The 12,481-nt window shown below is 49.0% G+C and overlaps 1 protein-coding gene across 3 annotated transcripts; it reads left to right on the forward strand.

The window, feature by feature from the left end:
- The first annotated feature begins 6,125 nt into the window (after positions 1-6,125).
- On the forward strand, positions 6,126-11,940 carry S100a16 (S100 calcium binding protein A16). Of its 3 annotated transcripts, none has more exons than XM_031376061.1 (3): positions 6,126-6,289; positions 10,781-10,959; positions 11,125-11,940. In XM_031376061.1, exons 2-3 carry the CDS (start codon positions 10,807-10,809, stop codon positions 11,329-11,331), a joined length of 360 nt encoding a protein of 119 aa, XP_031231921.1. In that variant the 5' UTR covers positions 6,126-6,289; positions 10,781-10,806; the 3' UTR covers positions 11,332-11,940. The 3 variants fall into 3 exon arrangements, with proteins under 3 accessions (XP_031231921.1, XP_031231923.1, XP_031231922.1); XM_031376063.1 differs by lacking the exon at positions 6,126-6,289 and adding an exon at positions 8,374-8,543; XM_031376062.1 differs by lacking the exon at positions 6,126-6,289 and adding an exon at positions 9,966-10,117.
- Positions 11,941-12,481: the final 541 nt, after the last annotated feature.

The raw sequence follows: 12,481 nt of genomic DNA on the forward strand, positions 1-12,481 counted from the left end.
TTATTATTATAAATGAGTACACTATAGCTGTCTTCAGACACACCAGAAGAGGGCGTCAGATTTCATTATGGGTGGTTGTGAGCCACCATGTGGTTGCTGGGATTTGAACTCACGACCTTCGGAAGAGCAGTCGGTGCTCTTACCTGCTGAGCCATCTCACCAGCCCTGTCTTGACTCTTTATCCCTCTCCTCTGCCCTGTATTCAGGGTCCAGGGATGTGGGGCTCTCTGGGACAATGACAGAGTCATCGGTAGGTGGGAGATATGAAGATGGAGTGGTTGGCAGTAGAAGAGACTAGGCACTCACTTCTCTCCATGGACTTGGGTTGAGGGTGGTCCCAGCCCTAAAAGCTAGGGAAGGTATGCATGTCAGAGAGACAGGCTCCTCCTTGCCTTTCCAAGGCTGGTCTTCTGATAGGAGATAAAACACATGCATGCATACCCGGGAAAAAGAATGAACAATGTGTCCTAAGGCAGAGCTGACTAATGTGAAGGGAAATAGGTACTTAGAAACAGGTTGAGTGGCTGGAGTTTGGATTCCAACTATGCCACTTACAGCTTTGAACTCTGGGCACTCTCTTATAGTGTGTTTTCTCGCAGGGATGGTGAATAGTCCTCTCATAGGAGAAGGATGTGACCCATCCCATGGAATACTTGCCAGGAAACCTGACACAGTGAGTACCTATTAGGTGGAGGTTGAAGGAAAGTGAGGACAGGACTGATCCTAGGTATGGTTGAGGAGAAGGTTTTCGTGGTAGATATGAGGGAGAGAATAGCCAGAGGCACCTGAAAGAATCCAGACTGAACATGGCCAGCAAAATAGACCATGAGAGGAAAGAGAGGGAGCGAGAGTGAGAATGAGAGAGGACCAAGAAAAAACCAAGAGGACAAAAAGAAACCAAGAGAGTGTGTGGCCAAAATGGCCCAGTTATACAGGAATCAGAAGTTAGGGGACGAGAAGGAAGCTCAGGGGCTGGAGAGGTTTAGGGTAGGTAGTGAGGGTGAAAAGTGCTAAAAGGACCCCAGGACTCTGTAACAGTTGATGCTGAGAGAGCCTGGCTTGGGTAAGCTGAATAGGCACCACAGATAGGCATTTGACCAGTGTTTTCTTTGACATTCCAGCCTTTTTGTTAATGATAAGGGGCAACGTAATCTCTTCTGTAACTGCTTTTTAGCTGAAATTGGGGCATTATTAATAGTCACAGGCCAAGAAGGCTTGAATGTTGGTCAGAGCCTGGGGAGGGAGAAGAGCACAGGCTGTGGGACATCTGTTTCCCTCACTGCCATGTTTTGAGGGACCACCTGGGTCTAGTGAAGTACAGACCTCTTTGGAGAAGTCTAGGATGCAGGTTCTAAGGAACATCTGGAGCAGTTCGAGTTCTTCAGCTGCCTGGAAATTTGCTGGTACAGATATAGATAATAGAGACAGAAGATAAAGTTAAGGGGCTTAGGAGAAAATTTTTATCTTGGCAGTGTATTTGAATTGTGATTTTTGAAAAAAAGTTTTTTTGATTTATTTTATGTATATGAATACACTATAGCTATCTTCAGACACACCAGAAGAGGGCATCAGATCCCATTACAGATGGTTGTGAGCCACCATGTGGTTGCTGGGAATTGAACTCAACCTTTGGAAGAGCTGTCAGTGCTCTTAACCACTGAACCATCTCTTCTGGCTGTACATTTGAAACTTCCAAGCTTGTGGTCCTGGTAGTTACAGATATAATAGGGGAATGGAGAGTCCCAAGACCATGGGTGAGGGAGAGATCACATATTCAGGAATAGGTAGGTAGGGGAATTTAGGCTGTTGATCGACAGGAGTACTTATCTGGAGTCCATTTGACCCGTTAGAGGTAGATCCAAGTTTCACGGCTCCCAGAAGCTTACACGAATTTTTTTAAGTTTACAAAAGTAGGAGCTCACTCTGTAGACCAGGTTGGGTGGATCTCCAGGTCTCATAGAGATCCATCTGCCTCTGCCTCCCTAGTGTTGGGATTAAAAGTGTGTGCCACCATCGCCTGGCTTGAAGTCTTAATATAACACTAGCCCAGAGAGAAAAAGAAGTCTGAAACATTTTTCACTTTTCACAGACCTTACATCACCTTCCTAGGCCTTTACAAATGGCATTCAGACACCTTAAAATACCTTCTTAGACCTCACAGCTCAAGCTTCCACATCCTCAGACCTTTTACGGCCTGCATTTATATACCTTAAGTTACTTTCTGAGACCCTTACATCAACTTCAGACCTTTTCCTTCCATCCCATCATTTTGCCACGAGACACAGGCGGTTTGGTTATTGAGAGCAGTCATCACAAAACAGGTTCCTTTAAATAAAGGAATAGTAAAAGGCTGCATTGAAACCTGCTTTGTGAGTTCACCTTTTTCAGTGTGAAGTCAGCCATCAGGGTATCTGTGTCTGCATGTGTCTGCCTTTCTCAGCAGGAAACCTAGTAATAGCTCTAGAAACAAGTGAGGCTTGGCCTTACACAGCATATGAAATGGACTGACAAGGCAGCTGCAGCTGGCCACAGGGAAGGAGCTGGCTTGCTTGTTGCTGTTAACATAAAGCTATAGTTAGTCATCAACACCATCAGAGATTCGAGAGGGATAAATTACAGCAGGGAGTATAATCCAGATGGCCTATGTATCAATTAAGATGACAGAGACCTACTTGGCTACCTAGATGGCTACCCTAGGATTCCTCTGGTGGTCTTAATGGCAGGTTGGGGGTAGAAGAAATTGGTCTTTGGCTGTCACACAGGACAACATTAAATCTTCAGTTGTCACACAGGACAGCACTGACCTTCAGCTGCCAGACTCAGAAGGTCTGAGAGATTCTTCTGTGGAGGAGGAACTTGAGGAAACTGACATATATTGACGAGGCAGAGTAGGACAGTCAGCCCAACAATGTCCACAGTTTGGGCAGAGCCGTGGTGGCAGTTCTTTCCCCAGGGGTTAGCATTACCACAACCCAGTGGTAGTCTGTGCCCATCACCTTCTTTGGAGTCCTTAGGGTTTCTTCTAGGGGCTTGCAGTTATGACTGTCAGGGGAAGCTTTTTCTGTTAAACATTTTAGATGCCATATTCTTCAGACCTCTGAGTTTGAGGACCATCATCTATTAAGTATACCTTATTTAAACAAACTTTACTTGTTTTTAGTTACTTGCTTTAGGGTTAGCCTCAAAAAAAAAAATGAATAAAGGTGGCTAAGTAAAGCTTGTCCCTGTAAATAAGTTACATTTGTACTTCCCATGACTATGCCCAGAGTTCTGAGCACATTAAAGAATTTGACCATTATGTAAGTATCAGCCTTTTGTTGTTAGTTTTAAGTTAGATTTTTACAGATTTTTTTAAAAAAACTTTTTATTGATTCTTTGTGAATTTCACATCATTTACTCCAGTCCCACTCATCTCCCCATTTCTTTTTATCCACCCTTTACCCTTGCAACACCCCCAAAACAAAACAAAACAAAATGAAAAAATCCCATCTTGTCATGGAAGCTGTAGTATGCCACACAGTATATAGCCTCTTGTCATTGCTACAGTTTTTTTTTTTTACCATAATCAATGAATTTACAAAATCAGAGAGTTTATAGCATAATCTCAAGAGATTTTTTTTTTTTTGAGAGCAGAGAGCAAAGAAATAGTAGAGATAAAAGGATTTTTTAAAAATGGAAAGTAGAAAAACCTTAGAGATAAGAGACTTTTGGAAGTATAGAGCAGAAAAAAAGAGATCTAGAATTAGAATTAGAGTAGATATAAGAGATCTTGGACTCATTTGTTTGTGCTGTGGCGGATGTTGTAACCACATGAGAGAATTTGGAAACTGAGTGTGCCAGCTTTTGGGCATTGATTGAACTGTACTGAGGCCAAGCTGTTTTCAGTACGAAAGGAGGTTTTAATAAAATCTCCAAGTTAAAGGAAGAAGAAATATGAGGTCATATAAGATTCAGGAGATTCGGCCTGGCAGTCGTGGCACATGCCTTTAATCCCAGCACTTGGGAGGCAGAGGCAGGCAGATCTCTGAGTTCAAGGCCAGCCTGGTCTACAGAGTGAGTTCCAGGATAGCCAGGGCTACACAGAGAAACCCTGTCTCGGAAAAAAAGACAAAAACAAAAACAAAAACAAACAAACAAAAAAGATCCAGGAGGCAGTAAGAAAGCCAGAGGCCCAGAAGGATGGAAGGAAGCAGTGGAATTTCCAGGAAGGAGGTGAGAGACACAAGGGACAAAGGTCACAAATGGGAACTCTGCCTAAGGGAGGATCCTAACATCATAGAGGGTCAGGAAGACATATGGACAGTATGGGAGCACAGTTCCTGGGGTGGTGTCGAGGAAGCTCCCAGAAGGAGCTGAGGATAAAGGGAGCAGAAGTTACCTTCTCTAACATGGTGTCAAGAATAACTTGGGCATCCCCAAGTGAACTGAGAGCCTTGTCAGAGAGAAATATCTCAAGTCACAGAGGAGAGGCATCCCTAGTAGGGCAAGAGGAACTTTCTGGTAGACTGGTGTGGCTTTTGTAGTAAGAGCAGGCAAAGCAGGCAGCTCCTGGGGCTGACACTTATTAAGGAGAGGAGGAGAGAGAATGGTTAGAGAAGGTAGAGGATACAGCTGAAGAGGCGGACTGGGAGAGGCTTTTGGGGAAAGGAGGGAGGGTTCCGGTAGAGGGAGAGGAGAAAGTGTCTTAGAGAGATGCCCAAGTGGTGGGTACCCTGGGGGGTCCAGGAGCCAGAAGGACATCTACTGAGTAAATAAGGAGAGATCAATAGTTAGAGCAGGTAGTGGGAAGGGGCAGATTTTAGAATTTGGAGTCAAATTTGGTGGGTGGCAGAAGGCAGCAGAAACAAATGACCCATACATTCTTTAGGAGAGTCAAACAAACAGCTTGGTTCTGTTAGGGGAGAGGCCGATTGAGCTCCTTGGAAGGAGGCTCCTTTCTCTCTCTCTCTCTCTCTCTCTCTCTCTCTTTCTCTTTCTCTTTCTCTCTCCTTTCCTCTCCCCCCCACCCCCCAGGTTTCAAACACCAGATGAATGGAAATGAGGAAATGACTGTTCCTAGATATGGTTGAGGAGAAGCATTTTATTGTAAATACGAGACAGTATATCTAGAAGCGTCTGGAAGAGTCCAGACTGGACACAGCAGCAGAATAGATCATGAGAGGAGAAGGGATTGGGAGAGAAGGGGTCGGAAAGAGCAGAGAGAGGGGTAGGAGAGGGGACCAGGAGCCAAGTGTGGAGGACCAAGGCAGAAGCCGAGAGGTCAGAGAGAACCAAGAGAGTGTGTGGCTAAAATGGGTGGGTTATATAGGAAAGAAGCTGGGGGAGGGAAGGAAAGCTCAGGGGCTGGAGAGGTTTAGGGTAGGGATTGGAGGTGAAAAGTGTTGAGGGGAGCCAGGATGCAACTAACAGATGCTGATAGAGGAGTCAAATTTGGAGTCAAATGCGCCTTGGAGATACATATGCCTTGATATGTTAGTAGGCATCCCAGTTAGCCTTTTGTCAGCTGTGTGTGTGTGTGTGTGTGTGTGTGTGTGTGTTCTTTGGTACTTGACAGAAGTCATCATGAGAGTGGACCAAAGGGTCCTCTCTGATTGGCTGCAGCCTTCTATAAGGAGGTCAAGCTGGCCACTTTCCTTGGGTCCCTACAGGAAAGGTATGTACAGGGCTAGGTGCTTTCAGTGGAGGCATCTGCTGTGCAGGAGGGTCTCAGGAATGAAATCCCTGAGCTTAGGGTGGCTGAACTGGAGAGGAGAGACCAGAAAGAGCTGTTGTGTTTGCTCTAGCCAACAGAAATCAAGTGGTTAGACTCCTTAATCCCAACAGCAGGGAGATCCTGTGGCTAGGGAATCTAACTGAACTTGTCTTTGGTGGGGGTTGCCCTGAAACCTGGCTCTTAGTGACCTGGGTGAGAAAAGCAGGTGATGAGCCTTCTCTTTCTTTCCTCAGCCTTGTTGGATTCTGCTCAGAGCCCGTGGGCTTAGGAGGGTGGGGTTGGGGGACTGCCAGCTTCTACCACTCCCTCTAGGGTGAGGGTAGAGGGGTGTTTTTTTTTTTTTTTTTAAAAGGTGTGTATCCCTTTAACAAGGGCCCAACCCCAGGGCCAAGTCAAGAGTTCAGTCACTACCTTCCCACAGCCAGCTCAGCCAGGCAAGGCCGGGAGGGAGTGGGACAGATTCTGGGAGTGCAGTGGGGAGGAGTCCTGGCTCTGCTGAGCTGGAGCTGCTTGGCTGTGAGTGCCAGAGCCCAGGCCTCAGAGCCCTGCTGGAGGAGGTGGACTCAGAGGAGGCAGGTGAGCCCCCCCAGGCTGCTGTAGGGACTCTGAAGGCTTGGGGTGGGGGTCAGGAGAAGGGTCAAGAAAGGGAACCCGAGGAGAGGTGCTTGCCAGAAACAGGGCAGGAAGATTTTGGTAATCATTAACTCTCCCCAAAGGCTAGTTAGGGTATGAGCAGGCCGGTGGCTTTGTGAAACCTGTAGAGGCATAAACAGGATAGCAGGACCCTCTCCCTGGCCAAGCAGCCAACCTGGCTCACCTCCAGGGGCTGGGACACTGGGCAGAACATTCCAGGGCCTTGACCACAGCTGTTGCGTCCTCTCTAAACGGAACAGGGCGGAGAGTGTGTCTTGGTGGGCGTTAGGGGCTGACAGACTCTAGACACAGGCCTCACGGGACTATGGAAGCTGTGACCTGGGAAGAATAATTGTGTTCAGGAGGAACTGGAGAGGGCCCAGAGAGCTTAAGAAGCCAGGAAAGGGAGGCAGGGGCTGAGGTGGCTTCTCTTCCACCTGGGGCACAGGCAGAACCGGGATGCAGTCCTCATTTGCTCTGGGTGGCGTTCCTTGGGAGTGGCCTGGGGAAGCCTGTGAGGGCCCCTGGATGGGGGAGAGGGAAAGCGAAAGGAGTGGAGCTTCAAACTGGCAGCTTTTCCACTCTAGAACCTAGGCAGGTCCCAGCTTGACTGGCTTTGCCTGGCAGAGCCACCTGCGCTGTAAGAGTGTTTGCCTGCCAGGCCCAGTTGAGGTGGTGGCAAGGCCAGGGGTGATGGATATTAGGTGGGCTCAGCCTCTACTCAGGAGAGGAACCCTATGAATGTTGGAGAGGCCTGGGGTACAGAAGTGTGTGTGTGTACGACACCCGGTTACAACATTATGAGTTGGGGGGAAAAGTTTGAAGGACTTCTTGCTCCAGCAGAAGTTGGCTGAAGATGAATGGGGTATTTAAGCAGATCAGGACTGGCAGAGTTGATGTATGTTGATATATGGGTATGAGGTCATGCGTCCTGTGAGGGTGCAGAGGTAGGAGTACCTCTGTGAACCATTAGCCTCCAACACTGGGAAAAGAGCATGAGGGAGGAGAGACTGGGGAGATTCTCTTGGAACAGTCTTGCTAACAGAGATCACAGCCCAGTTTCGTTACTGTACTAGCCCTCCATATTGATAGCAGTTGGGAAGAATGAGTTAACTGAGAAGGGGACGGCTGAATGAATGAGATGAATGGATGGCTGAATGGATAGGTGAATGAATGAAAGTAACTAACGAGGCTGTCGGTGAATGAGTAAGCCAATGGGAAGAGGATGGGTGAATTTGAGGTAGATGAGAGGGACATGGAGAATGCTGCCACGGTTAAAACTGAAAATCTTGCAGGCTTTGGGGGAAGATCCTAAGTACGAGAGATGAGTAGGGACGTAGTCAACATTTAGAAATAAGAAGCCACTTAAGCATACTTGAGGTGAACCTTGGAGAGTGTGGTGGACATTCAAAACTCCAGACCAAGGAAAGGGGTGAGGACGAGACTTGGGGGAGGGAGGGTGGGGCTGGAGTGGCTGAGATCCAGGGGCATGGTCAGGGCAATTTGGGCTTTTGGAAAAGTCAGCAAGCTAGGCTCAGGTGGGTGGGGGTGGGGGTGGAGGGGGAGCCTCCTGGTTGCTCAATGATGAATCAGTCCAGGAGACTAAGAGAACATTGGGGGAAGGGTGGGGCCTGAGGTGAAAGGCCCCTTTAGGGGAAGGGCCTTTGAAGTGATTCCCTATTTCTGCTTTTTAGGAAGGCTTCAGTGTACACTGGTATCCCATGTCCTCATAACCCCCAACTCTCATCCCAAGACTTGCCTGTGAAGAAACTACCTCCAGCATAGGTTGGCCTAGGAGAACAGCATGCTCCGCACACCTGGAGGTCCTCAGGCCTGCCTAGTTGAAGGATGGGGCAGCTGCAGGAGCAGGTGGCTGGGAAGTGGGTGGGGTAGTTGAGCCTGTCTTCTGCCCCCCAGGGGAGGGCGGAGGAGATTAATGACACCTGACTGCCCCACTCTGATACTCCTCTTCAGAAAAACACTTCAGAAACACATTTGTCCAGATGGTTATCTCAGAGCTGTCCATTTTATAAAAAAGAACCTCGGGAGGAGGCAGATCCCTGGGAGGAAAGCCTGGGAAAGAGTCGGGACACTAAAGCTGCATCTCTGGTCGGCCCAGTGCTCCTGGGATAGGTGACTGCATCATCTGTTGGGTGTATCTCTGTCAGTTGTTTGCTTGGCTGCTGCGAGAAGCCAGGTAGGGACTGGGCATAGTACTAAGGGGCAGGAGGAAGCTCCCTTGAGAGGAATAAAACTTAATTCGGGGAGAGGGAAAGCCGGATTGGCCTTTTTGGAGAGCAGCGGTATCTCAGTGAGCTATTCCTTCCTCTGCCTTCTCTTTGACTGTTTCCTACAGAACTCCTCATTTGGAACAGCTCTGGAATGGTAAAGGGGATAGGGGTAGAGGGGCCTCCAATTCTCATCATCCTCTCAAGACTTGAGAGAGAGAGGGGGGGGAGGGAGAGCTGAATATAGCCCTCACTAATTCTGATGCAGTTTCCAGAATCTCTAGGAACGCTGGCCATCCTTACGATACCCAAAGGGCGTCAGGGCAGACAGATCATGTGTTGAAAAGCACCTCTTTCTTCCTTATTTGTGTATGTTAGAGAATTTGTCTGTATGTCTTTCAAACATTAAACCACACTGTTGTTACACCCTTAACAAACAGAGTATGGGGAAGAATATAGTTTCCTGCGGGTTTGGCACTATATCAGCCATCCTTCCAGCCACAGACCAGAGTGGTCAGGAGGGTAAGGAGGAGAGGACTTCCTACCAGGCATGCCCCAGCCTTACCACTCTCCCTCTCAACACCCCTCTCTTCTGTATCCTGGCCTACTTCCTCCTATTTTGATCATTCCTTAAGAAAAAGATACATAAAGGTGTAGAAGGGGTAATCAGGGGCCTTGGGCACCTGGCATTAGGGCTGGACAGAAGTGGAATATTTGAACATCTCCTTTGAGCAGGGCACCGGGCTAGGTATTGTGTGCCAGGCAAGTTACCGAGATTAAAAGGAGAGTACTTGTATGTTCAGGATTTAGCAAACCTTGCCCTCAAATCTACAAATTCTGCTATTCGGACCAGAGAATAGTATCTGAATGTAAGAAACTCTATGTTGCCTTTATAGATGGAGACATAAGAGGCAGAGACTAACCAAACCGGCTAATGGCGCCAGCTGGTGTTGATGCAGTGAAGACAGATATGGCTGAGGGAGTCCAGAAAAAGTATAGGCATTGACAGAGGTCAAGGCACGTTTCCTGCAGGCACAGTTTGGGTAGAGCCAGGATGACAGGCAGGTGTCAACTGAGAGGAGAGGGCAAGGGAGAAGACATGATAAAAGACAACGCTAGAAAGCATTCGGTAAGGACAGGAGGCATGCTAGATTCTGGCGAAGGAGACCACCTTTTTGAATCAGACAGTGCATGCGCAGGCCTGACCCAGTGGCTGAGTCATTTTGTGTCCACCTCCCTTTCCTGGGACCAGCTGGGTGAGGGCAGCAGGAGTTCGTTGTTGTGCTTGAGGATGGGAGGGGAGTTTGATTTGCCAGGCTGATTTGGAGGGGCTCTGGGCATGGGCGGCGACACACAGACTAGATCCGCCTGCTCCCCTCATATCCTGTTATTCAGAAGGCTGTATCCGCTTGGAGTGTGACTGAGTGGCCTTTTGTTCTGGGGTGAGGGGGTGATGCGTGTAGCCTCTGCCAGGCAGCTGCTGTGTCCAGAGGCCCAGAGTCTGTCTCCAGCTGGGGCAGAACTGGGCCAGGATCTTCCTTAGGTAATGGGGTGAAGGGTGTCGTTGGGCCATGATGTATACTTAAGGAATGGTTATCAGGGAGGAGAGGCTGATGGGGGTGTGGCCAGGAGGGGAGCCACACAAAATCTGATCTGATGGAGGCAGACTTTGCTCTTTCCTAGAGATGGGCAGTGGTGGCCTAACTCCCTGAGCTTACTACCTTAGAGCCTGTGCAAGAGGTTGAGGTCGGCCAAGATTCCTATCCCTGCTTTCTTGCTTAGGCCTGAGGTCTCAGCCAGTCCTCAAGATGGAAGATAAAAGCCCCTGGTTTCCTCTGTCTTAATTCTTCACAGCTAAGGTTGCCATAGAACAAGGGACCTGTGTGCATGTAGGGCGGGGTGGGAGTGGGGGGACAGTTACCTACCTGTGAGGAGAGTCACAGAAGCCTTCTGCTCTCAGAGGGCTCTGACAGGCATCAGACCTGCCCTGGGCAGGGGAAGGGCCTGGAGAACCTGTCTTGGCAGTTGGCAGTCTGGCTGGGGAACACCTGGATTAGAGGAGTCACATAGCTCTCCTTCCAGGCCACACCCACACTCACGTTGCTATCCTAGGTCTGCTTCCTCCCTTCTCTGAAAGACAAGATGTCTGGGGATGCTATAGGCTGTGTGCAGGATGTCCCTCCTCATCTCTCTTTCGGCTTCCTAGGCCCAGAGGGGAGCTGAGGCAGTGAGATGGCTGACTGCTATACAGAGCTGGAGAAGGCAGTTGTTGTCCTGGTGGAAAACTTTTATAAATACGTCTCCAAGCACAGCCTGGTCAAGAACAAGATCAGCAAGACCAGTTTCCGAAAGATGCTCCAAAGAGAGCTGAACCACATGCTGACGGTATCTGTGTCTGCTCTTCTCCTCACAGTTCTCTCAGTGACCCCTCCTTCCCTGTGCTCTGCTCAGTGAACCCTCTCCCCCATGCCCTGCTAGCCTGGCCCAGGGACTCTGCCTAGGGTCCTGTCTGGGTCATCCCAAGCTTTACTGATTCAAGTTCTTCTACAGGACACAGGGAACCGAAAGGCAGCTGACAAGCTCATCCAGAATCTGGATGCCAACCACGACGGGCGCATCTGCTTTGACGAATACTGGACCATGATTGGTGGCATCACCAGTCCCATGGCCAACCTTATCCGCCAGCAGGAGTGCCAGCAGGAGTGCCAGCAGGAGAGTCAGCAGGAGGGCCAGCAGGAGCAGCAGGGCAGCAGCTAGAGGCCCCTCTCGGGCCCCTTTTCATGTCCTTACCTATGTCCTGCCAGTGTTCTTCTTCCCATGCTTTAAATTGACTCTTTCTTCCTTCCTGTTCCCTCCAGACCTCTTCCTACCCTTGCTGAACCACACAAGGTGCTGAACAGCACAAGGTGGGGTGGGGGTGGGGCTATCAAGGCCTCTTTGTGATTGCCTCACTGTGGTAGTGCTGCCCTGAGCACTCAGTCCCTGGAGCCTGTAGGCCCTGAGGGGGGGGTGTCCCCTTTGTGAAATATCGATGCTGTTTGGGGGCCCCCCAAGACTTTCCTCACTTGTTGAGTCTGTGTGCTCTTGCAAATGGCTGATGTTCCTGTCTGATTCTTGCCTGATTCTGGGTCTGTCCTGACCTCTAGAGGTCAGCTTGCTGCTTGAGGTCTCCCAGCTCCTGGCTGTGGCAGCTGTGGTAATGGCAGTACCAGAATTACCCTCTTCTTTTCCTTCCAACCACTTAGCTGGGTGGAGAGGCATTCCCAGGGGCTCCTGTCCAGCTGTCTCTGTCTGGGAATGATCTAACCTGGGTTGAGCCCCCTCTCTGCCTGCCACCGAAATAAATGCTGGATTTGGAGTTTGTAACTCCTGACTGGTTCCTTTGTGATGTTCTTTAAATGCTCCATACTTCTTAGGAATGTATTCCACCTTGGTGATCTTTGTCCTGGACCCTGAGGCTCTAGGGAATTGCATAAGAAAACCTTATATGCAAACAAAACAAGGAAAAAAAAAAAGTCAGAAGTTAAACTGGGATTGATGGTTCACATGTTGAATTCTAGAATCCAGGCTGAAGTATAAGGGTCTCCAGACGAAGCCAGGGATGCAGAGCCCAGCATTGTGTTTGCCTGCCCAGAGGCCTTCATAACTTATTTTCAGATTCAAATTCAACTTTTACGTGCATAGTAGGTGCCATTGAGTCCCCCGTAGAATTAAATAAACGGGCCTATGACCCTCAGCCTTGAGCTATGATAGCATGAAAAGCTTAGATTCTCAGAGGTTAACAATGTAGAGCGATGTTGTGGGGTGAGGATATAGGGTGTAAGGGGAGAGAGGTGTGGGAAGCCAGAGACAGAAAGGGAACCACAGTTTAAGATTCCCCCAAGGAAGCACAGGTGTAGAGAGGTTT

The sequence above is a fragment of the Mastomys coucha genome, unplaced genomic scaffold (assembly GCF_008632895.1).
Source record: "Mastomys coucha isolate ucsf_1 unplaced genomic scaffold, UCSF_Mcou_1 pScaffold16, whole genome shotgun sequence".
In the NCBI taxonomy this organism is placed as follows: Eukaryota; Metazoa; Chordata; class Mammalia; order Rodentia; family Muridae; genus Mastomys; species Mastomys coucha.